The sequence below is a fragment of the Phyllostomus hastatus genome, unplaced genomic scaffold (genome assembly GCF_019186645.2).
Source record: "Phyllostomus hastatus isolate PE091 unplaced genomic scaffold, TTU_PhHast_1.1 phas_contig_86, whole genome shotgun sequence".
Taxonomy (NCBI): domain Eukaryota; kingdom Metazoa; phylum Chordata; class Mammalia; order Chiroptera; family Phyllostomidae; genus Phyllostomus; species Phyllostomus hastatus.
In genome coordinates, this window is record NW_025333977.1 from 33,250,674 (window position 1) to 33,274,136 (window position 23,463).

The 23,463-nt window shown below is 35.9% G+C and overlaps 1 protein-coding gene across 2 annotated transcripts in view; it reads left to right on the forward strand.

Moving 5' to 3' along the window:
- VPS8 (VPS8 subunit of CORVET complex) overlaps positions 1-23,463 on the forward strand; it is a 257,614-nt gene that overhangs the window by 85,708 nt on the left and 148,443 nt on the right. For both annotated transcript variants that reach the window (XM_045851634.1, XM_045851635.1), the window contains one exon: positions 9,937-9,983. In XM_045851634.1, coding sequence (XP_045707590.1) covers positions 9,937-9,983 — 47 coding nt within the window. The remainder of the gene's footprint in view (positions 1-9,936; positions 9,984-23,463) is intronic.

Consider the following 23,463-nt stretch of genomic DNA (forward strand, 5'->3'; position numbering starts at 1 on the left):
GAAAACAAGTTACAGGGGCAGAAGACCACCCTTCTCTCCAGCTTTCAGGGCTTTGTGTGTTTGTGTTGTCTGCGCTGCCCAGTGTTCTTAGCTGTACTAGTGGGAGGGATAGGGAAAAATTTGTCTGGTCCATTTTCTTGGAAGCGGAAGTTTCCTGTGTGTCCTCTTTTCAAGGCATTTCAGGGTCCCCTGGATAACGAATGACAAAGAAGTGAGCAGAAATTTGGAATTGCAGATGGTGAGAGAGTCCAGGCTAAGAGAACTAAATGCTATTAGGAATGAACATTGGCAAGTGCTATATGGTAGCAGAGATTGGCAAAGAAGTAATGAGAGTCTACACACGTATTCTAATGTAATAATGGCATTGTGCTTTTATTTTTGTAACAAAAGTAAAAAAACTCTAAACCACTTGTAATGCTGCCACAATTCTTAAATTTTTACTCACTTCCCTGCTTACAACCCCTTAGTGGTTTGCCGTTACCCTTAGAATATGATTCAGAGTCCTGCGTATGCGTGCCCGTCCTCATCCAGTGCCAGCCTCCTCTTTCTGTGCTCTGCTCACAGTCTCTCTCCAGTTCCTCAAGGCTCTGTGCCGTGTCTTACATCGGGACTGTCCCACAGCCATTATTCCCTTCCTGGAGCTCCTTCCCTACAATTTGGTTGGTGAGTGATATCTTTTAGGTGTCCCCTTAAATGTCACACTTTCAGGAAGGCAGACTTGGGTTAGGCCTCCTTGCTACAAGTCTCTGTGGCACTTTACATTTCCCCTCTCTTAACTTTCATCTTACTTCATTGTTACCACTTTTTAAAAGCCTTTGTACCAGGGAGTAAGGTATATCTGTTTTGTTAAATATGTATCGTTAGCACCTAGCAGTGTGCCTGATCCATAGTAGATGCTTTATATAAATATAGTTGAATTTCATCAGTGACCTGGTGTATATATATCCTTGTCTCTAAGTCCCAGACAGTTGTATTTCCATAGAATTGAGATCAATGGTACACAACTATGTACTGGCTTCTGTTCTTTTTAGAATATTAAAGTAATTTAATTTTTGGATCAGTTATACATTCATATGATTCAAAAATCAAAAAGTATAAAAATGTGTATAGTGAAAAATCTCCTTCCCACCCCTAATGCCATCTGCCCAGTTCCCATCTGCTTATCACCAGTGTTACTAAGTTTTTAAATATATTTCCAGATTTTCTTTACATAAATAGAAACACATATACATATGTTTACCTACCCACATACCAGAATTCCTCCTTCTTTAACACAAATGATAGAAAAAACTACATTTGTGATTTTGTACTCTTTTTTCCCCACTTAATATAGCTTTGAGATTTTTTTATATTGGTTAATGGAGAATGCTGAGGATGCCTTTTTTTGTAGTTGCATAATATTCCTTTATTTTTGGATACTATTGTAAACAACATTTTTTAACTTTAGTTTCAGCTTGATATGAGAAATACAATTGATTTTAGTATATTGATTTTTCTATCCTGCAATCTTGCTAAACTTTCTTATTAGTTCTAGCAAGATTTTTTTGTATTTTTCCACTAGATTTTTTACATAAACACTCATGTCATCTGAATAAAACCAGAATTACTTCTTTTCCAATCTTGATCTCTTTTAGTTCTCTTTCTTGCCTTTTTACACTGGCTCCAGTGTGGTCTCCAGTGTGATGTTGAATAGAAATGGTAAGACTTGATATGCTTATCCCTACCCAGTGTTAGTGGGAAAGCATTCAACCTTTGATTTATAAATATGATGCTCACTGTTGGCTTTCAAAGATGCCCTTTGTCATGTTGAGGAATTTCTCTTTTATTCTTAATTTCCTAAGATTTTTTTTTCAAGAGCAAATGGTGTTAGCTTTTGTCATATTGTTTTCTGTGTCTATAAAGATAATCATATGGGTTTTTTTTATATGTTGATATGAATTATATTGATTGACTTTTTGAATTTTAAACCAACCCTGCATTCTTGGGATAAACTCTCTCAATTATGATGTATTGTTATTAATTTTCTGTGAACATCTGTGTTCATGAGGAATAATAGTCTGTTGTCTCCCTTTCTTATACTGTCTTTATGTGGTTCTGGTATTGGAGCAATGCTAGCCTCATTCAAGTAGTTATGAATTATTCCTTTCTTTTTAATTTTTTTGAAGTTTATATATTATGGATTTGTTTCTTCCTTAAATGTTTGATAGGATACATCATTGAAAGTATCAGGGCCTTGAATTTTCTTTGTAGGATTTTTTTTTAAAAGTATAATTTATTAATTATGCTATTACAGTTGTCCCATTTTTTTCACCACTTTATTCCCCTCCACCATGTACCCCCCACCCCCCACCACCAGCATTCTCCACCCTTAGTTCATGTCCATGGGTCATACACATAAGTTCTTTGGTATCTCTATTTCCTATACTATTCTTAACCTCCCCCTGTTTTGCACCTACCATTTATGCTTCTTATTCCCTGTACCTTTTCCCCTATTCTCCCCTCTCCTGGCTGATAACCCTCCATGTGGTCTCCATTTCTGTGATTCTCTTCCTGTTCCAGTTGTTTGCTTAGTTTGCTTTTGTTTTTGTTTCAGGTTCAGCTGTTGATAATTGTGTTTGTTGTTATATTACTGTTCATAGTTTTGATCATCTTCTTTTTCTTAGATAAGCCCTTTTAACATTTCATATTATAAGGATTTGGTGCTGATGAGTTCCTTTAACTTGACCTTATCTGGGAAGCACTTTATCTGTCCTTCCATTCTAAATGAAAGCTTTGCTGGCTAGCATATTCTGGGATGTGGGTCCTTGCCTTTCTTTACTTTGAATACTTCTTTTCAGCCCCTTCTTGCCTTCAAGGTCTCTTTTGAGAAATCAGCTGACAGTCTGATGGGCACTCCTTGTAGGTAACTGTCTCCTTTTCTCTTGCTGCTTCTAAGATTCTCTCCTTATCTTTCATCTTGGGTAATGTAATTATGATGTGCCTTGGTGTGTTCCTCCTTGAGTCCAACTTCTTTGGGACTCTCTGAGCTTCCTGGACTTCCTGGAAGTCTATTTCCTTTGCCAGAATGGGGAAGTTCTCCTTTATCATTTGTTCAAATAACTTTTCCACTTGTTGCTCTTCCTCTTCTCTTTCTGATACCCCTATAATTCAGATGTTGGAATGTTTAAAGATGTCCTGGAGGTTCCTAAGCCTCTCCTCATTTTTCTGGGAATTCTTGTTTCTTCATTCTTTTCTGTTTGGTTGTTTCTTTCTTCCTTCTGGTCCACTCCATTGATTTGAGTCCCAGTTTCCTTCCCATCACTATTGGTTCCCCGTACATTTTCCTTTATTTCACTTATCATAGCCTTCATTTTCTCATCTAATTTTCGACCAAATTCAACCAATTCTGTGAGCATCCTGACTACCAGTGTTTTGAACTGTGAATCTGATAGGTTGCCTAACTCTTGGTCTCTTAGTTGTATTTGCTGTGGAGCTTTGATCTGTTCTTTCATTTGGGCCATTTTTTTTGTCTCAGTGCATCTGTTACGTAGTGAGGGGAGGAGCCTTAGGTATTCACTTGAGGGGAGGCAACCCAGTCACTTGGTTGTGACGCTGTATTTCGGACGCTCGGGGGAGGGGTCCGAAAGGGAACAATGGTGCTTGCTCCACTCTCTGCCAGATTTCAGTTACTTCCCCTGCTTCCCACAAGCAAATTGGGCCCTTCTGGTGCTGATTTCCATGTGGGTGGATTTGTGTACATTCTAGGACCCTGTGGGTCTTTCCATCGAACTCTCCTGTGAGGCTGGGGGTTTCTCCCAGCACCTCAACCCCCCACAGGTGTTTTCAGTCAATGTTTTGAGGCTTTATTTCCCCGCGCTGGGGCCCTGGGTTGCGTGGTCTGTCTTGCTCCCCAGTTTCGCCTGGTGTGTCTGTACCACCTTGTATGCCGTGCCCCTCCACAATCTGCCACCTCGCTGTGTCTGCCCACTGCGGCCTTGAGCACCTGGGGTCCACACCCGGGGTCCACCAGCTGCCACTTTGCCAAGACCCCTTTCCGCCAGGCTACCAGATTCCTCCCCTCCTACCCATCTGGATGAATGTTTCTTCTTTAACTCTTTGGTTGTCAGACTTCCATACAGTTCAATTTTCTGTCGGTAATGGTTATTTTTTGTTTCTAAATTGTTGTCCTTATTTTGGTTGTGTGAGGAGGCACAGTGTGTCTACCTACGCCTCCATCTTGGCCAGAAGTCTGTTCATAACATTTTTAATTACTGTTTTTATAGCTGAAGAATCTATATTGATGTCATCTCTTTCAGTCTTTATTTAGTTAATATCTAATTTAAATCTCTTATGATCGGAGAACATCCATTGCATGACTCAAATCTTTTTCATTTTAAAACTTGTTTTATGGCCTAAAATATATTATCTATTTTAGGAAGTGTTTTTATATTCTGTTGCCTTTGGATAGAGAGTTCTAAAAAATGTCAATTTATAGGCTTATTTAAGAATATTAATTCATTCTGTACCACTTTCATTATTATCTTTGTGTATAATCTTCCATCTTGACTGGCATTCCTTCTCTGAAGAGTTTTAGAGAAAGTTTTTAGTTTTTGACATGCAAAGAACATCTTATGATATGTGATTACTTTCTGGTTTTCTTGTATTGTGATCAGATAATGTTTTGTGTACTAATTCTACTTTGGAGCTTATTTAGATTTCTTTATGGCTCAATATATGGCCAGTTTTTATCAGTGTTCCATGAGCATTTGAAATATAGTACTTTGTGTGTTTTCACAGACAATAGTTCATTATCAGTCCAATTTTAAAAATTAATCATTACATATTCTAAACTCTTACTCATTGTTGTCTACCCAGTTTCTCATGGCCTGTGAGAAACAGAGTGCCCTTTACTATTTTTCCTTCCATCTTCTGCTGTGTGAATGTTGATGCCATATAATTTAGTATGTACTATATAGAAATTTGGCATATAGAAATAGGAAATTTATTTTTATTATGACCTATTTGTTCATTTAATAAACTTTTAGCCTGAATTCTACTTTATCTGTTAGAAAGATCACAATCCCTTATATTTCTTTACATGGTATATTTTTGCCTATCATTCTATTTTCAGTCTTTCTGGATTGCTTTATATGCTTCTTGTTTACAACATAGTGTCAACAACCAGTAAAGATGTCTTCTAATAGTTTATTTGAGCCAAACTGATGATATGCTGGGGAGTAAGATCTCAAGTGCTACAGAGAATGACAAGTTTTGCAGTTTCTTTTATACATTTGGAATTAAGGAGAGCATAAGGAAGGTTCAATGAAGATGGGAAAAAGCAAGATAGGGATAGCTCTGTGATTGGATAATAAGACAGTTAATGACATTATGTGCTCCCTTGAGGGTGGCTGTATTTCTAAAACATTCGGAAAAGAGGCACTTCAAAGCTGGGTTAACCTAGATGCACAAAAATAATGCATAGGGCTTGCCTAAGGTGAAGGTAAACCTTTTTTTTTTAAGATTTTATTTATTTATTTTTAGAGAGGGAAGGGAGGGAGATAGAGAGAGAGAGAGAGAAACATCAATGTGCGGTTGCTGGGGGTTATGGCCTGCAACCCAGGCATGTACCCTGGCTGGGAATCGAACCTGGGACACTTTGGTTCCCAGCCTGCGCTCAATCCACTGAGCTATGCCAGCCAGGACTTGAAGGTAAACCTTTTATAGGCTGGGAGCATGGCTGACTACCCTTCATGACCTGCCCAGTTAGGAATTTATGATAGGATCATCGTCTGATATTACTTTTAGTTAGATTTATTATGAAGCCCCTTTTTTGTCCACAGTATAGCATTGATGGGTTGCTTTTTGAGATTTCAGATTTTTGCTTTTTCAGATTTCAGTGTGAAAATCTCAAGTGAGGTAAGCCAAATATTTTTAGTTTTAGTTTTTAAGGAAAGGTTTTTACCACTTACTCTATTTTTTATTTGTACATGTACTACTGATATTTAAGAATGTGTATTTAACTCCAATGAAAACTTTTATCATTATAATATTATATAGTAACCTTGATTCTCTATTTTCTTGGACATAGTTCCTTGCTATGATAAAAATTAGTATGTCTCTTTTTCCTTCTTCCTCTTTAACCCCTTCTCCATCACTAGATTTTGGCAGTTATCTTAGTTTGCTTTTATAACATTAAACATGCTTCTAGTTACAATTTTAATTATGAACTTTAAAGGATATCTTTTAACTGTCATTTTACAGATGAAGCCAGTGAATCTTTTTTACCTGTCCCACTTTCTTTTCTGTTTCTCCTTCCAATTTGTCTTCGATGTAAATTTTTTTCTCATTGGTAGAGTGCCTGTTTCAGGCTTACGCTATAATTAAATATAGTTCATGCTCCTCACCAGTACTTTTGCTATAGTTTCCCTAGTCATTTCTTGGTTGCTGCAGCAGTTTCTCCAAGAAGGGCTCATGAGAACAGTATTCTTTGAGTTGTTGCATCTTTAAATTGTTGGTCCCTAGCTTTATAGTGAAAAACATTTTGGCTTTCTTAAAGATCTTGAAAATATTGCTCTATAATCTTTCATTGAATGCCACTGTAAGGAGACATGAGGCTAGCCAAAACTTTTTTCTCCCTTTCAAAATTGACTGATGTCTTTTCTTGGCTGTTTCTTAATTTTTGGAATCCAGGAACTTTACTGCATTGAGTCTCCTCATGAAATCATTGTAGGCTTTTTTCCCCCAGCATATGATATATTCTTTCAATATGTAGATTTATATCAATTTTTTATTTTAGGGAAATTTTCTTGAATTATCTTGAACTATTCATTCTGTTCTATCGTTTTAGTCTTTTTATTTAGAGATTCCAGTTATGCATATATTGATCCTTTCTCTCTCCCTCCTCCCGCCCTGTCCCCCTCTTCAGTCTCCTCCTTTTTTTCCATTTTATTTCCTCCCCTAACACAAATACTTCACTCACCACTCAATTCTCTGCAGGCTGGATCTCTCCCATCACTGTACTTACTATTTAATCAAGAAAATAAAACACTTTCTTACTATACATACCAATGATATCTTAATTGCTACAGCCAATAAACACTTTTCATATCTTATCCTCAGCGCTGTATTAAACAGTGCTAACCACTCCTTTTTGATATTCTATATCCTTTAGATGTGTGTGCCTGTGTCATCTTCTGATTTTTAACATGTCTGTGAGTGTTACTGAATTGAATTTTTTCATCTTCTGACTATATCATAAATGCTGTCTTTCTTTGTGATTTACTCCATTGTCCAGTGATTTTTATCTCTGTTTATATACCTTGTTCCCTCTCATGACTTAAAAATCTGTAATTCTAACTCAGATGTTTCAGATTACTATATCCAATTTCTTATTATTCAACATCTAAGTAAAGATGTTCCTTAAATTTCCCATAGCCCAAACTACACTTACCATCTTCCTTCTGACAACCTCCCACACTTCTTATCTCATTTTATGGCATTGTCAGTCAACCATCACTTAAATTAGAAATTTAGGAGTTATTACAGACTTCTCCCTACGCCTTCCAACCCACAGCCAAGTTGTCACCAGGCTCTATAGTTTTACTTTATAAATATTTCTCAATTCTGTTTGCTGTTTTATGCCCACGGTCACTACCTAGTTTGGTCCCCTGTTTCTTTCTTTGACCACTGTAAAGGCCTTCTGTCTGCAGCCTGGATTTTCCAGACCCCGTCAGCATAAAATCACCAAAGTGCTCTGAAGGTGTGAATCAAATGGTTTCACTCTCCACTATCCCTGTCATGTCTACTTAGACTTAGTACCAGGCTGGGCACGTACTTCCTTATGTCTTTAATAATTTAAAAGTTTACTTTAATAATTTTTACCTGATAATTATATTTGAAGTTTTAGCCAACTCTCCGTGCTGTTTATATTTCTGCTGATGTTCACTTATAATGCATTATTTCATGAGGTGCTTTAAATTTTTATTTTAAGTACATTTTCAGTGGGGCTTTATCAGTAGGACTTATTTTGCCTGTGTTAAACACCGTCTGTGGAGAGATTCTGAATTTGCTTTTTCTAGGTAGCTCAGGAGTGTATCCTTTTTAAGGATAATTTAAAATTAAAAACTTATTTATTTATTTATTTATTTATTTATTTATTTATTGAGACAGAGAAACATTGATTTGTTGTTCCACTAATTTATGCATTCATTGGTTGCTCCTGTATGTGCCCTGACCAAGGATCGAAGCAGTACCCTTGGCATATCAGGATGAGGCTTGAACCAATTAAGCTACCCAGCCAGGGCAGGGCCATTTTTGTGTTACTTTTATGTCTTGATTATTCCATACTAAGGAGATGGTGTAAATTCAAATCCCAAATCCACCTTTGGGCAGGTCTTTATTGTGAACTCTTGGAGAGGACAAATTTACTCCACTGAGTCCAGGTCAACGCTGACAACATTTCTTGCCATCCTTCTTTATCTATAGGCAGATTTTTGTTCTAATTTCCTTTCAGAAAGGATGCAGCTTTTCAAGAACCTGATTTTAGCCAGATTTTTTTTTTCAGTTTCTTATGTTGCAAGATTCTAAGACCTTAGCTTCTTTTTGGCATTAAAACACAAGCTCTTACATGACCAAAAAATTTATGTGACAGTCTTAAGTTGACAGCTCAGGGCTTATTGCTTAGTTTTTAGTCCCTGTTTTGCTTTTCAATTCTGGTCTTGGGAGCTTAGCTGTGTATTTTCAACAATGTTCATTAAAATTTCCTCAGCATTTCTAGGGAGATTTCCCCCCCCAGGTTATCTGGTCTACTGTATTCTCATTCAGGGTTGAAATTTGATAAAGCTTTAACACTGTTCAAATGTATGGTTTCACTTCCTATTTTTGAAGAATCTAAGTAAGATTTTAAATGTAGTCATGAAGAATATTGAAGATTTTACATGTAGTCATGAAGAATAAAGGAATCAGATAGATGGGTCAGGAATCTCCCTATAATCCTTTCAGGGTTATAGGTCCTTTTTTTGATATTTCTCTCAAATAATAAGCATTTCTCAGTTTTGATCTTTTGCCAAACAATTGCTAGCATATAGTATTTTCTTCACATAACCCCTTCTCCCTTCTGAAGGGAATTTTTTTCCACCAATAATCTAGGCCTTTTAGGATTTTTAAAAAAGAAAACCATTTCTCTGCAGCCAGGAGAAAGTGAAAGAGTACTGCTGAAATCTGATGCTTGGTTATATGACAATTTTCAGTCATAATAAGCTATTCTCCCTCAAACTGATTCTCTTAAAAAAGGCCAAAATTATAGGTTGCTCTTCACTTGATATGAGTCTGTACATGATGAGTTTAAAGCGACCAAAATATTATGAAACTGAGAAGTTAAGTCAACTTAAAATAGCTGGTTGGAGGATTGTGATAAAATATGGGCAGACTTTATCATCTGAGCCACCAATAGAACCAACTAGATCCTGTTACCATTTGGTGTATTTTATTCTGATTTTTTTCTTACAAATTTTCTTTACAAAGTTGTGAGAATATGTATTTTTTGCCTAGTGTTTATCATAAGGTTATTGTAAACTCTTTATAAACTTGTAATATCTACATAATATTTTATTTAAATAGCAAATTTACTTAACTATTTTCCCATGTAGTATATTTAATTTTTATTTCTTCCTCCTGTACCCCTCCTCCTGCTTCTGCACAGAAGTGAATATCTTAATGCATTATAAATTTTTTTCTTAAAAATATTAGGATAAATCTTCAGATAGAATTTCAGTGTAAAAATTGTTTCACAGTTTTAAGACTTTTGACACATAGTGCCAAATTGTTTACCAAAAATATGATATAAAGTTGTATTCCCCAACAATCTGAAACAGACCACTTTCATTTTATGTTGTGTCTAACCAGTGAGCCACTGGACAAAGATATGATGCTGATGCTTTCTTTATGGTTCTTCTACAGGATATGGTTCCTGTCATTGTTGATTACTGCCTTCTGCTACAGCGAAAGTAAGTATACATTGCCTGTCAGATTCAATTATTTTGAATTCAGGTTGCCTCTTGCTTATATTATAATTTACTGCTATGAATTGTATGCATTTGATTGGACAGTTTTTTAAATTAAATTTACAGAAATTTGATTCTTTTACAATATTCAGTCCATTTACCTAATAAAGTTAACTTTTCCAAAACAGATGCTGTGGGTGTATCATCTATGTGTTTGTGTGGCAGGATAGTAGAGGTAAAGAGTATAGCTGACAAGAGAGCAATACTTTTTAAAGATCTGAAGAGTAAAAGTATATGATGCATGTACTGTATATGTATCCTCTTATGAACATCACTAAAACAGGTGTTCCATACCACCAAAAACAGGGCAGGGGTCGTTGTGCTTCTGCAGTGTCTCTGGCTGGAGCCTTTTAGTTTAAAAGAAAGCGGTATAAATAAACCTTTTTTTTTAGTGATCTTATTCCAGTTCCTAAGCCCCAGTCTTTCTAATCAATGTCCAATCTTTCACATAAAGAGCCTGAATTAAAGTACAATTGTAATTCTGTACTCTTCAAAATCATATTCTGATTGATTTTCAGGCACATGAGCCCTGTGGTTTAAGGATATAAGAAATTTGTTCTGTATCTGTGAAATATGCCATTGGTACTTTAATAGGTATTACGTTGAATCCATAAATTGCTTTGGGTAGTATGGACATTTTGATGATATTAATTCTTCCGATCCATGAGCACAGTATATGTTTCCATTTGTTTGTGTCTTTCTTAATTTCTTTCTCCAGTGTTGTGTAGTTTTCTGAGTACAGGTCTTTTATCTCCTTGGTTAGGTTTATTCCTAGGGTATTTTATTTTTCTTGTTGCTGTATCAAATGGGATTTTTCCCCCTGATTTCTGTTTCTGATGTTTCATTGTTGGTATACAAAAATGACTTTGATTTCTGGATATTGACTTTGTATCCCACTGTTTTGCCAAATTCATTTATTACAGGTCGAGCAGTTTTTTGGTGGAGTCTATAGGATTTTCTATGTGCACTATCATGTCATCTGCAAACAATGACAGTTTTGCTTCCTCCTTTCCAATTTGGATGCCTTTTATTTCCTTTTCTTGTCTGATTGCTGTGGCTAGGACTTCCAATACTATGTGGAATAGAAGTGGTAAAAGCAGACATCCTTGTTTTGTTCCTGATCTTAGTAGGAAAGTTTTTAGTTTTTGCCCATTGAGTATGATGTTGGCTGTAGGTCTCTCATATATGGCCTTTATTATGTTGAGGAATACTCCATCTATTCCTACTTTGTTAAGTGCTTTTATCATAAATGGGTGCTGTACCTTATCAAATTCTTTTTCCGAATCCACTGATATGATCATGTTTATTTTGTCTTTGCTTTTGTTAATGTGATGTATTACATTATTGATTTGCAAATATTGTACCATCCTTGCATCCCTGGGATGAATCCCACTTGGTCATGGTGTATGATCTTTTTAATGTATTGCTGGATGTGTTTTGCCAATATTTTGTTGAGGATTTTAGCATCTATGTTCATCAGCAATATTGGCCTGAAGTTTCTTTCTTTGTTGTGTCTTTATCTGGTTTTGGGATTTGAATGGTGTTGGCTTCATAAAAAGAGTTTGAGAGTCTTCCATCTTCTTGGATTTCTTGAAATAGTCTGTAAAGGATAGGGGTTAGCTCTTAAATGCTTTGTAGAATTCTCCTGTGAAACTGTCTGGTTTAGGGTTGCGTGTCAGGAGTTTTTTGATTACTGCTTCAATTTCATTTGCTGTTATTGGTCTTTTCAGGCTTTCTGCTTCTTCATTGAATTTTGGAAAATAATATTTTTCTAGAAATTTGTCCATTTCACCTAGGTTTTCAAATTTCTTAGCATATAGTTCTTTGTAGTAATTTCTTACAATCCTTGGTATTTCTGTGGTGTCAGTTGTAATCTCTCCTCTTTCATTTTGGATTGTGTTTGTCTGGGTCCTCTTTTTTTCTTGATGAGTCTGCTTAAAGGCTTGTCGATTTTGTTTACATTTTCAAAGAACCCACTCCTGGATTTATTGATCCTTAGAATTGTGCTTTTGGTCTCTATGTTGTTTAATTCTGCTCTGATCTTGGTTATTTCCTTCCTTCTACTTGCTCTGGGCTGTCTTTGTTGTTGTTCTTGGAGTTCTTATAGGTGTAGGGTTAGGTTGTTTATTTGAAATGTTTCTATTTTTTTTAGGTAGGCCTGTATCACTATGAACTTCCCTCTCAGGACTACCTTCACTGTGTTCCATAAATTTTGGGTTGTTGTGAGTTCATTTTCATTTGTTTTCGGAAACTTTTTGAAAGGCATGTTTCACAGATATACAACAAACACTTCAAAAATTTACATGGAACCATAAATGATCCCAAAGAGTTGCAGCAATTTTGAGAAAGAAGAGCAAAGTAGGAGAGATCACAATATCTGGTATCAAACTGTAATACAAGTCCACTGTAATCAAAACAGCCTGCTACTGGCATAAGAACAGACACATGGACCAATGGAATAGAATAGAGAGCCCAGAAATAAACCCAGGTCTCTACAGTCAATTAATATTCAACAAAGGGGACGGTAGCATAGAATGGAGCAAAAATAGCCTCTTAACAAATGGTGTTGGGAAAGCTGGACCGCTACATGCAAAAAAATGAAACTCGAGCACCAACTTATACCATAAACAAAAATAAATTCAAGGTGGATAAAAGATTTAAATATAAGTTGTGAAACCATTAAATTCCTAGAGGAGAACATAGGCAGGAAAATCTCAGATATTTCATGCAGCAATTTTCACTGATGTGTCCCCTAGAGCAAGGAACATAGAGGAAAGAATAAACAAATGGGACCTCATCAAAATAAAAAGCTTCTGCACAGCTAAATAAAACAGCATTAAAATGAAAAGAGAACCAACCATATGGGAAAACATATTTGCCAATGACACCTCAGACAAGGGTTTGATCTCCAAAATATATAAAGAACTCACACAACTCCACTTTAATAAGACAAGCAATCCAATTAGAAATAGGCAAAGGACTTGAACAGACACTTCTAAAAGGAGGACATACAGAGGGTCCAGAGACATGAAAAGATGCTCAGTATCACCAGCATCAGAGAGATGCAAATTAAAACTACAATGAGGTACCACTTTACACCAGTCAGAATGGCCATTCATAAACAAAGCAACAAACAAGTGTTGGAGATGCTGTGGAGAAAAGGAAACCCTAGCACACTGTTGGTGGGACTCCAGACTAGTGCAACCATTGTGGAAAACAGTATGGAATTTCCTCAGAAAACTAAAAATGGACCTGCCTTTTGATCTGGCAATTCCACTGCTGGAATTATATCCTAAGAACCCTGAAACACCAATCCAAAAGAACCTATGCACCCCAATGTTTATAGCAGCATTATTTACAATAGCCAAGTGCTGGAAGCAACCTAGGTACCCATCAGTAAATGAATGGGTTAAAAAAACTATGGTACATTTACACAATGGGATTCTATGCAGCAGAAAGAAAGAAGGAACTCCTACCCTTTGCAACAGCATGGATGGAAGTGGAGAGCATTATGCTAAATGAAGTAAGGCAGGCAGTGAGGGACAAATACCATATGATCTCACCATTAACAGGAACCTAATCAACAAAATGAACAAGCAAGTAGAGTATAGGAAAAGACATTGAGATTGAGAACAGGCTGACAATGACCAGAGGGGAGAGGGGAGGGTATAATGGTGGGAAAGGGTGAAGGGTTTACAGGAATAATTATAAAAAACACATGAACAATAACAAAGGGAGGGGTGGAAACAGCTGAGGGAGATGGGGAAGGGTCAGGGGGAAGGCAGAAAACTGTACTTGAACAACAATTTTAAAAATGTTAAAAAATGTATCAGGATGTTCTACAAACACACAAAAAAAGGATATAAGAAATTTTATTAGAACAGTCAAAGGAGATTCCTACTTTTCTGATCATGTTTTATTTTTAATTTTATTTATTTATTTATTTATAATATTTAAAGTGTACGGGTTTATTAGTGTTTATTATTTTATTTTTCAATTATAGTTGACATTCAATATTATTATATATGAGTTTTAGGTGTACAGCGTAGCATTTAAACATTTATATAATTTATGAAGTGATACCCCTGATAATTCTAGTACCCACCTGACACCATACATAGTACTCACCTGACACCTTCCTACATTTTTTCAATTTTTCCCCCTTTACCCTACTCCATCCAACTTATCCCCCAGTTCCATAGTCAATCCTCATACCATTTTCCATGTCCATGGGCCCTTTATATATGTTCTTTGACTAATCCCTTCATCTTTTTCAATCACTTCCTGCCTCCCCCTCCCCTTTTACAGCTGTCAGTCTGTTCTTGATTAGGCTTTGTTGGTTTCGTAGTCACTATGTAATTTAACCAGTTATTATTACATAATAACTATGTAATTTGTACTGGTTCACAAATTTTCTACACTTACAATAACAGCTCCCTACACGCGAGGTATTGTCCTCAGCCCTTTTAATTGATCTAATTTTTGTTACAGTGAGATAGTTATTATTATCTTCACTTTACATAGGAGGTTCTAGAGGTAGAAAGCCATTAAATAACTTGCCAAAGCTCAGTGACACTTCTTTTGAGGAGCAGAGGTGGGCTAATACAGTTAGTCTGGCTCCTGGACTCCTTCTTAACCACTAGCTTATACCACTTTCTGAGTGGTAGAGAACAAATGTGAGGACCTAATGCAGATCCTCCTAAAATTCTATACTACACTGACTTGTCTCATGAATTTTTATATATTCACGTATCCTGAATCATAAAAGGTGGATCACACTTTGATAGTGTCAGTGATGGTCATCAGGAGGGCATTTACTTGCTGTCAGATCTCTAAGTCACAAAGAGCTACAGAAAATGCTTCCTCAGGGCTAACATTTATTCCAGTGTTTTAGCTACAGTGTTATATGAAATTATCCATTGAAATGTATTGTATTCACAGTTGGGATGTTGTTGAGAACATTGTTTTATGTTATATGTTGTCTTCTTTATGTGGGCCTCAGGGAGAGATTTCTCACAAATGTTAGTACCAGAAATACTTTTGCATCTCTGTATAGTTAGTTCACTTTTACCTGGTGTACAGTGAATTGCGTAGCTGATTACTGTTTCCTAAAAAGTTAAGAGTCATAATATACTAACTTCACCCTAGCTTTTCTTTACTTAGTTTTCTCTTTACCCCACTTTTCACACTTACTTCCTTGTTATTTATTGTGTATTTTTTAAACAAGCCTCAGTAGTTTGCAGATCAGTTCAAATATTTCATTTTTTTAAATCCTTATAATTACAATATAAGAGAGGCACTTTTATTTTTATTTTCAGGTGAGGAAATTGATATTAATATGAATAAATACTGGAATCAATCCACATCTTCAATTGAGATAATTATAAATGAGATAAAATAAAGCACCTAAAAGAACAAATTTTTGTTTAGAGCAAAAAGACATATCTTTATTAAATGGAGTAAATCTACCTAGAATGGTACCAGGTAGAAAGAAGCTATTCAGTACCTGATGGTTGAATTAATTAAATAATTTTGCCTCCTGGTTTGCTGGGTGACTTGTGATCATTATTTCATTGAATGTGTGAATACTATCTCAGTGACCTAAAGTTGAAAGGGCCCTAGCAGTTGTAAGGTGAAGGATTATATGGACAAAAAGAAAAAAGTATGTTCATTTCTTCAGAATTATTTTGTGCTAGTCCCAAACATGTTCTTATAAAAAATTTAGCTTTGTTTCAGTGTGGTATCTTTCTTCCTAAACTAGACACTTTATACCATCTTCTTTGATATTTCTCCCCAGTTTTATTGAAAAATAATTGACATATAGCATTGTGTAAGTTTAAGGCATACAGCAAGATGGTTTGATTTTTATATATTGTGAAATGACTACCACAATAGGTTCAACTAACATCCATCTTATATAGACACAGTAAAAAGGAAAAAAGGAGAAAATGTTCCTCTTGTAAGAATACTTAGGATTTACTCTACTAACAACTTCCTTATATGTCATACTGCAGTAGTAGCTACTGTCGTCATGTTATATCTTGCATTCCTAGTACTTGTTTATCTTACAACTGGAAGTTTGTATCTTTTGGCCACCTTCTTCCAATTTTACCTTCCCCCACTCTCACATCTGGTAACCACAAGCATGATCTCTTTGTTAGTTTTTTTTTTAGATTCCACATGTAAGTGAGATCATACAGTATTTGTTTTTTTATGTCTGACTTATTTCACTTAGCATAATGCCTTCAAGGTTTACTCATGTTGTTGCAAATGGTAGGATTCCCTCATATTTTATATACCTATAATGCACACACATATACATGCTACAACTTCATTATCCATTCATCCATCAGTGGACACTTAAGATGTGTCCATGGCTTGGCGTTTATGAATAATGCTGCCATGAACATTGGGGTGTAGATGGTCCTTCCGATTTCTGTGGTATCTGTTGTAATGTCTCCTTTTTCGTTTATGTTAACATGGGTTCTCTTTTCTGTCCCCCTTGCTTAGTCTAGCTAAGGTTTGTCAATTTTGTGTATTCTTTTCTATTGCTTTTCTGTTTTCTATTTTATTTATTTCTTCTCTAAACTTGATTATTTCCTTTTTCTGCTAGTTTGGGGCTCTGCTTGTTCTTTTTCTACTTCTTTAGATGTAGTTAGGTTGTTTATTTAGGATATTCCTTCTTGTTGTAGGTGTTTGTTGTTATGAACTTCCCTCTTAGAACTGCTTTTGCTGCATTCCTTAAGTTCTGGTATTATTGTGTTTTCATTTTCTTTTGTCTCAAGAAAATTTTTTATTTCCCCTTTCATTTCTTCTTTGATCCATTGGTGTTCAGGAGAGTGTTGTTTAGTTCATGAGCTTATGAATTTCTGAGTTTTATTCTTGTTACTGATTTCTGGTTTCATTCCACTATGGTCATGGAAGATACTTGGTATGATTTCAGTTTTCTTGAATTTGCTAAGACTTGTTTTGTGGCCTAACATATGGTCTATCCTAGAAAATGTTCCATGTGTACTTGAGAAGAATTTGTACTCTGCTGTTGTATAGAATGTTCTGGGTATGTCTGCTATGTACATTTGATTTGTAGTGTTGCTCAAATCAGCTCTTATTGATTCTCTGGATGATCTATTCATTATTGAGAATGGGGTGTTAAAGTCACCAGCTATTATTGAATTACTGTTTATTCTCCTTTTAGCTTTATTAGTTTTTGCTTTATATATTTAGGTACTCTAATATTGGGCACATGAATGTTTACAATTATATCTCCTTGGTGGATTGATCCCTTTGTCATTATATAATGACCTTTTTGTCTCCTTTACCATTTTTAGTTTAAAGTCTATTTTGTCTGATACAAGCATAGCTACCCCTACTTTTTGTTTGTTTGTTTGTTTGTTTGTTTGCCATTTGCTTGAAATACCCTTTTGTGTCCCTATACTCTCAGTCTGTGTGTATCTCTAAGACTAAAGTGAGCCTCTCACTGGAAGTGTGTTGTTACAGTTTGGTTTTCTTTTTTAAAGCCATTCAGCCATTCTGTATCTTTTAATTACAGAATTTAATCTGTTTATGTTTAAAGTGATATTGATAAGTAAGGACTTTTTATTCATTGTTTTCTGTTTTTGTGTATTCATTATTCCTAATTACTTATCCTTCTGCACTTTTCAATGTGTTTTGATGTCTTCTGGTATCAGTATGCTTTGACTTCTTTACCACATTCTTTTGTGTAGTTAGTACAGGATTTTCCCTTGTGGTTACCATGAGGCTTACATTAAATATCTTAAACTTATAACACTGTATTTTAAACTGAAAACAACTTAACTACAGTAGAATTTATAAACCTTTTACTTTTACTTCTCCTCTTTACATTTGAGGCTATTGCTGTTACAATTTACATGTTTTTTTATATTGTGTTACTAATAATAGATTATTGTAGTTATGGTTATTTTTACTGCATTTATCTTTTTTAACTTTCAAATCAAAGTTGTAAGTGAATTATGCACCACTATTACCATATTGTGGAGTCTAACTCTGACTGTATTTACCATTACCACTGAGATTCCTTCTACCTCTTTATGGTGTTAATTAACATTTTTGAAACTTCCACTCAAAGAACTCTCTTTAGCATTTCTTATAACGCAGGTCAGTTTTTGTTTATTTGGAAAAGTCTTAATTCGTCCTCTGTTTTTTGAAGGGCAGCTTTGCTGGGTATCAATTCTTGGTTGACCATTTTCCCCTAATGTTTTGAATGTGTCATCACCTTTCCTCTTGGCCTTAAAAATTTCTGTTGAGAAATTACAGGTGTTCTCTTGTATGTAACTTCTGTTTTTTCTTTTGCTGCTCTTAATATTCTTTCTTTGTCTTTGCCTTTTGAAAATTTAATTATAAATGCCTTGGTGTAACCCTGTTCAGGTTCAACCTATTTGGTGTCCTTTGGGCCTTATGAATCTAGATGTCCAATTTTCTCCCCAGATTTGGAGAGTGTTCAGCCATCATTGCTTTAAATATAAATTCTGTTCCTTTCTTTTTCTCTTTTCCTTCTGGAATTCCCCTAATGTGAATAATGTTTCATTTCATGTGAACCATAATTTCCATAGGCTTTCTTGATTTAATTTTTTTTATTTTTGCTCCTCTTACTGGGTCATGTATAGTGTCCTATTCTCCAGGTCACTGATTCTTTCCTCTGTGTGGTCAAGTCTGCTTTTGAAGCTCACTATTAAATTCTTGAGTTCAGTTATTGTATTTTTCAACATTAGGATTTCTAGTGGGTTTTTTGTGTGTTTGTTTTGTTTTTCGTTTTTGGATAGTTGCTATTTTCTTGTCAAACTTCTCTTTTGGTTCATGCATTGTTTTCCTAATTTTGTGTAGTTGACTGTGTTTTCCTTTTTTAAGATTTTATTTATTTATTTATTTTTAGAGAGGGAAGGGAAGGGGGGAGAGAGAGAGAGAGAAAGAGAGAGAAACATCAGTGTGCGGTTGCTGGGGGTCATGGCCTGCAACCCAGGCATGTACCCTGACTGGGAATCGAACCTGCGACACTTTGGTTCGCAGCCCGCGCTCAATCTACTGAGCTACGCCAGCCAGGGCTTTGTCTGTGTTTTCTTGTATTTCACTAAACTTCCTTAAGAGGATTATTCTGAATTCTTTGGTAGTGCATACATCTCCATTTATTTAGGGTCAGTTTTTGTGGCTTTATTAGTTTTTTTTTTTTTTGGTGGTATCACAGCTACCTGATTTCTTAATGATCCTTGATTCCTTACATTGTTTATCTGTACATTTGAATAATTGGGCTCCTTTTTCAGAATTTATAGGTTCGCTTTGACAGAGACAATATTTCACCAATTAGTTCAGATTTCTGAATGTGTCTGCTAGTAATGTCCTTGGGCAGGTGGGCCTGCTGCTCTGGTCTGTTTTTGGGTGAGACAACTGTTCAAGCTCTGAGTGTAGGCATGGAGGTGGATTGCCACTGGCTGAACAGTTGGGTAGCACTGCTCGCTTGGTTCCCTGCCCAAGTGAGGCTGTAGGGAGGGCTCCAGGTTGCCTGGATTCTCTGGTCAGGCTTACTAGATGGTCAGGACTGCATACTATATTCAGTAGTAATGGAACTATTAATTAGTTTCCCTGTCCTAGCAGGGCAATAGGATGAGACCTCTAGGGCCTGTACAGCTCATTGGGGACCTGAATCAAGTCACAATGTACATTGACCTCTTTGGTCAGGAGAGGTCACCACTTTTGCTCTGCAGACAGGGGATACCACCAGCTGTGCTCTCTGTTTAAATGCCACTGTACATAGGGCTAAAGAATGGTCTATACACCTCCTCACGTGCTCTAGTTACGTTTCCTGGTCTGACAGCTGAAGGCTATATTCAGCAATGAACAGGGCTATGAATTGGAGTTTCTGTCTGGGCACAGGGCAGAAGCATCTCTATACCCAGTAAAGCTCTTTGTTGTCTAAACTCAAGCCAGCCCACACCTCAAGTTCCCTGAATAAACAAGACCATTGGTTTTGTGCTTCAGTATAAACTCTGCCCGCCTGCCTCTCAGTCACAAGTTCCACTGGGCCACACAGTGTCCATGAGTTGTCTCCAGCCTTTCTGGTTAGATAGGGCCAGAAGATACTCTCCATAGTAGGTGAGACTGTGATTCAGCTCCATGCCTGGGCATGAGCAAATCAGGCTCTAGGGCTAGCAAACCCCTGTGTTTGAGGATTTTAATCAGGCAGATCTGCACTCTGCCAAGTTCCCTGGTCTGAGTGCACTTCTGATTTGGTTCTGCAGATAAGCAAAGCCTCCAGTTGGGATTACTATTTGGGCTCTGCAGATATGACTTCCATTTACCAAGATCTCCATGCTGGTGACTGTAAGCCCTGCCCCCTTCTCCATCACAGATTCCTGGTTGTTGAGCCTTGCAGATCCCCTGCAACTTCTGTGGCACAAGATCAGAGTAGGGGTTCCTGCAAAGTGACCCACTATGCTAGGGTGGGTGCTAGTGTTTCCCCTGGGTTCTCTTTTCTTACTAGAGGAGCTAGAGACGTAGGGGAGACCTCTCCACATGGTACTGTCCTGTCCTGGCAGAGGGACAAGTGAAATCAATGTGTAGGAAATTTTGTTAGCTGCCTAATGCAATCTGCCTTGGCCTCTGCAGTAGAGGGAGGTGCTTAATGCTCACCTTCATGTTCCAAGCTTCTCTCAGAGGTGTCTTGTTCTTGAATAGTTGTTGGTTTTTCTTGTGTGGGGGAAGCAAGGTTAGGAACAACCTGTGTCATCTTGTTGATGTCACTTGCTTCTTTGACATTTGGTTTCATTTGCATCTAGGGTCTTCTCTTTTACATTCCCAAATGTTCAAAGTCTCTGTGACATTAAGATTACTTTACAGGATGTTCAGATTGTGCATAACACATACACATTTTACAAAGTATAATCTAGTACTCTACCAATTTCAGGTAACTTCTTTCACTTCTAGGGTTATCACTTATATTAATATCTTCTTGTTGGTTACATTGTTTTTATAGTTAGTCCTCTTACTTTTCACATGTTATACTATATCTTATGTGGGTCAAATTATAAAAATAATACATATTCTGAAATTAATTTTAACTCAGTACCATAACCATTATACTATAATCACTGTTACCTCAGTATGATAATTCATAGAATTTCATATCCAGCAGTAGTATTAATTGAATTAGTGTACATATATATTCCCATTCATACTTAAGAATTCTATTATAATATAAAATGCCTTTTACTGTGGCAGGAACTAGCTAGGGCTTACCAATCAATGTGCTATGGACATCTTTTTTGGTTAAAATTTGGCTTTAAACTGTTTTCATGAATTTGAAAAATCAGAAATGACAAGTAATTATTTTTGAAGATGTATACTTTTATTTTCATAACTTGATTCTGTTCCACCATTTTATTTCAATTTGATGGTATATATTTCTTTTTTAGTATTAGACAAAAGATATGTCTCACGGCTTTTTGGAAGACATTTAATGATTTGTCATTTTTCCCATGCAACAGTAGTCATAATTTCAGTTTATTTTGATAGTGGGTCCAGAGCTTGCTTGAACTATAATTATAACTTTGCACGTTGTTTAAAAATAGGTGCTTTGTGCCAGGACTGGTGTGGCTCAGTTGGTTGGGCACTGTCCCACAAAGTAAAATATCACCAGTTCGATTCCTAGTCAGGGCACATGCCTGGGTTGCAGCTGAGAGGCAAACATTGGATGGATGTTTCTCACATCAGTGTTTCACTCCTTCTCTTTCTCCCTCCCTTCCCCTGTCTCAGAATGAATGAATGAATGAATGAATGAACAAATGAAAGAAATCTAAAAATAGATGCTGTGTTGTTATATGTGAATTATATTTCAATAAAGCTGTTACAGAACAAAGCAAAATAGGTGGTGTATATAGATGATCCTGACCACTTGGAACTCATATTACTACAAGCAGATATCCAAAAAGAAGCCATAATTTAAATGACTTGAATCATATATAAATATGAACTAAAAATATTGCTGTTAAATCTAAAGTGAACCCAAAGTGCTATTTTGATAGACGGGGTATTTGTTTAGTCTTGTTGTTCAACATCAGGGTTATTGTTTGAGAAACAGAATGATCTTAATTATCAAGTATGGTTGAAGAACTGGATGTTTTGGATATTGTTTTCTTGATAACTGCATGTTAAAATGTTAAACATCAAATCTAGGAGGAAAAGGTGCCATGCCTTTAATTTATATTGAAATTACTATAAATTAGTATAAATTGAAATTGGTATATATTGAATTAGTATAATTAAATTAATATATATTGAAATTAATATAAATATATAATATTAATCTAAATTCAATATGTTTATGACAATTTATATTGAGATATAATTCACATACCATAAAATTCACCCTTTTAAAGTGTACAGGTCAGTGGTTTTTAGTGTATTTACAGAGTTATGCAACCATCACCACAGTTAAGCCATGCCTGTTTAAAGGAAATGTTTACAAATTGTGCTGCTTATATCAGAAAACAGAGCATTTTGAACATAATTTCTTAAAGTTCATTTGAACTTTACTTTTACTTTTAGAAATAAAGAGACCAACCTGAATTAACTTTAGATTTATTAAGCCCATTTGTATTTAGTGGGGATTTATTTATTTTGTTCTTGTTATGTGTTTAGTATAGACCATCAAGAATGAGAATCCATGCTCTCGCTCCCTTCAGATGAGTTTATGGTTATTGTCAAAGCTGAGTTCTTCACTTTTTCTGAATAGTAAAATTGATAATGCACAAAGTGAAGCTAGCCATTTCCCTCTATCAGTTTGAAGTTAGGAATGATAAACTCCAAGTAATATCTTTAATATGAGTATTAACATCTAGTGAAGTTATGCAGAAAGAATGGATTTTCTGTTATACTGGCTCTAAGCCAGCTAAGACAGTTTTGAAGTTGGCCTTTCTATAAAGAAAGACAGCACCTAGGAGTATAATATCTAAATATAGAAAGAAATACAGTAGCAAAAACTTTTTGTATGTACTTTTTTCTCCCTCCTTTCCTGATGCTCTAATATTCTCCCAGAATGATGAGAACATGTCTTAGAATTTTGTTTTATTTTAAGGGAGAATGCAGAAGGAGTTCCTGAGTGTTATTTTTCTTGCTTCTTTATTCTAGCCTCTGACTGGTCAAGGAGGAAACGTACTCCTTTGCCATTAATCTCACCAGCATTGTGTGCTGCTGTGTGTCCCAGGGGCGTCTTGTTTGTCAACTTTTAGACCCTGTTTACTGAATGTTTAGCTCTTTAATTCTCCTCCCCAGGGCTTTCTGTGCTGAACTGAAATATATAATTATCTTCCCTAGCATATTGTTTTTAACAACACATTAGAGAGTGCAGGCACTGGCAAATATGATACTTTCTTTAAATTCATTAGAGTTACTT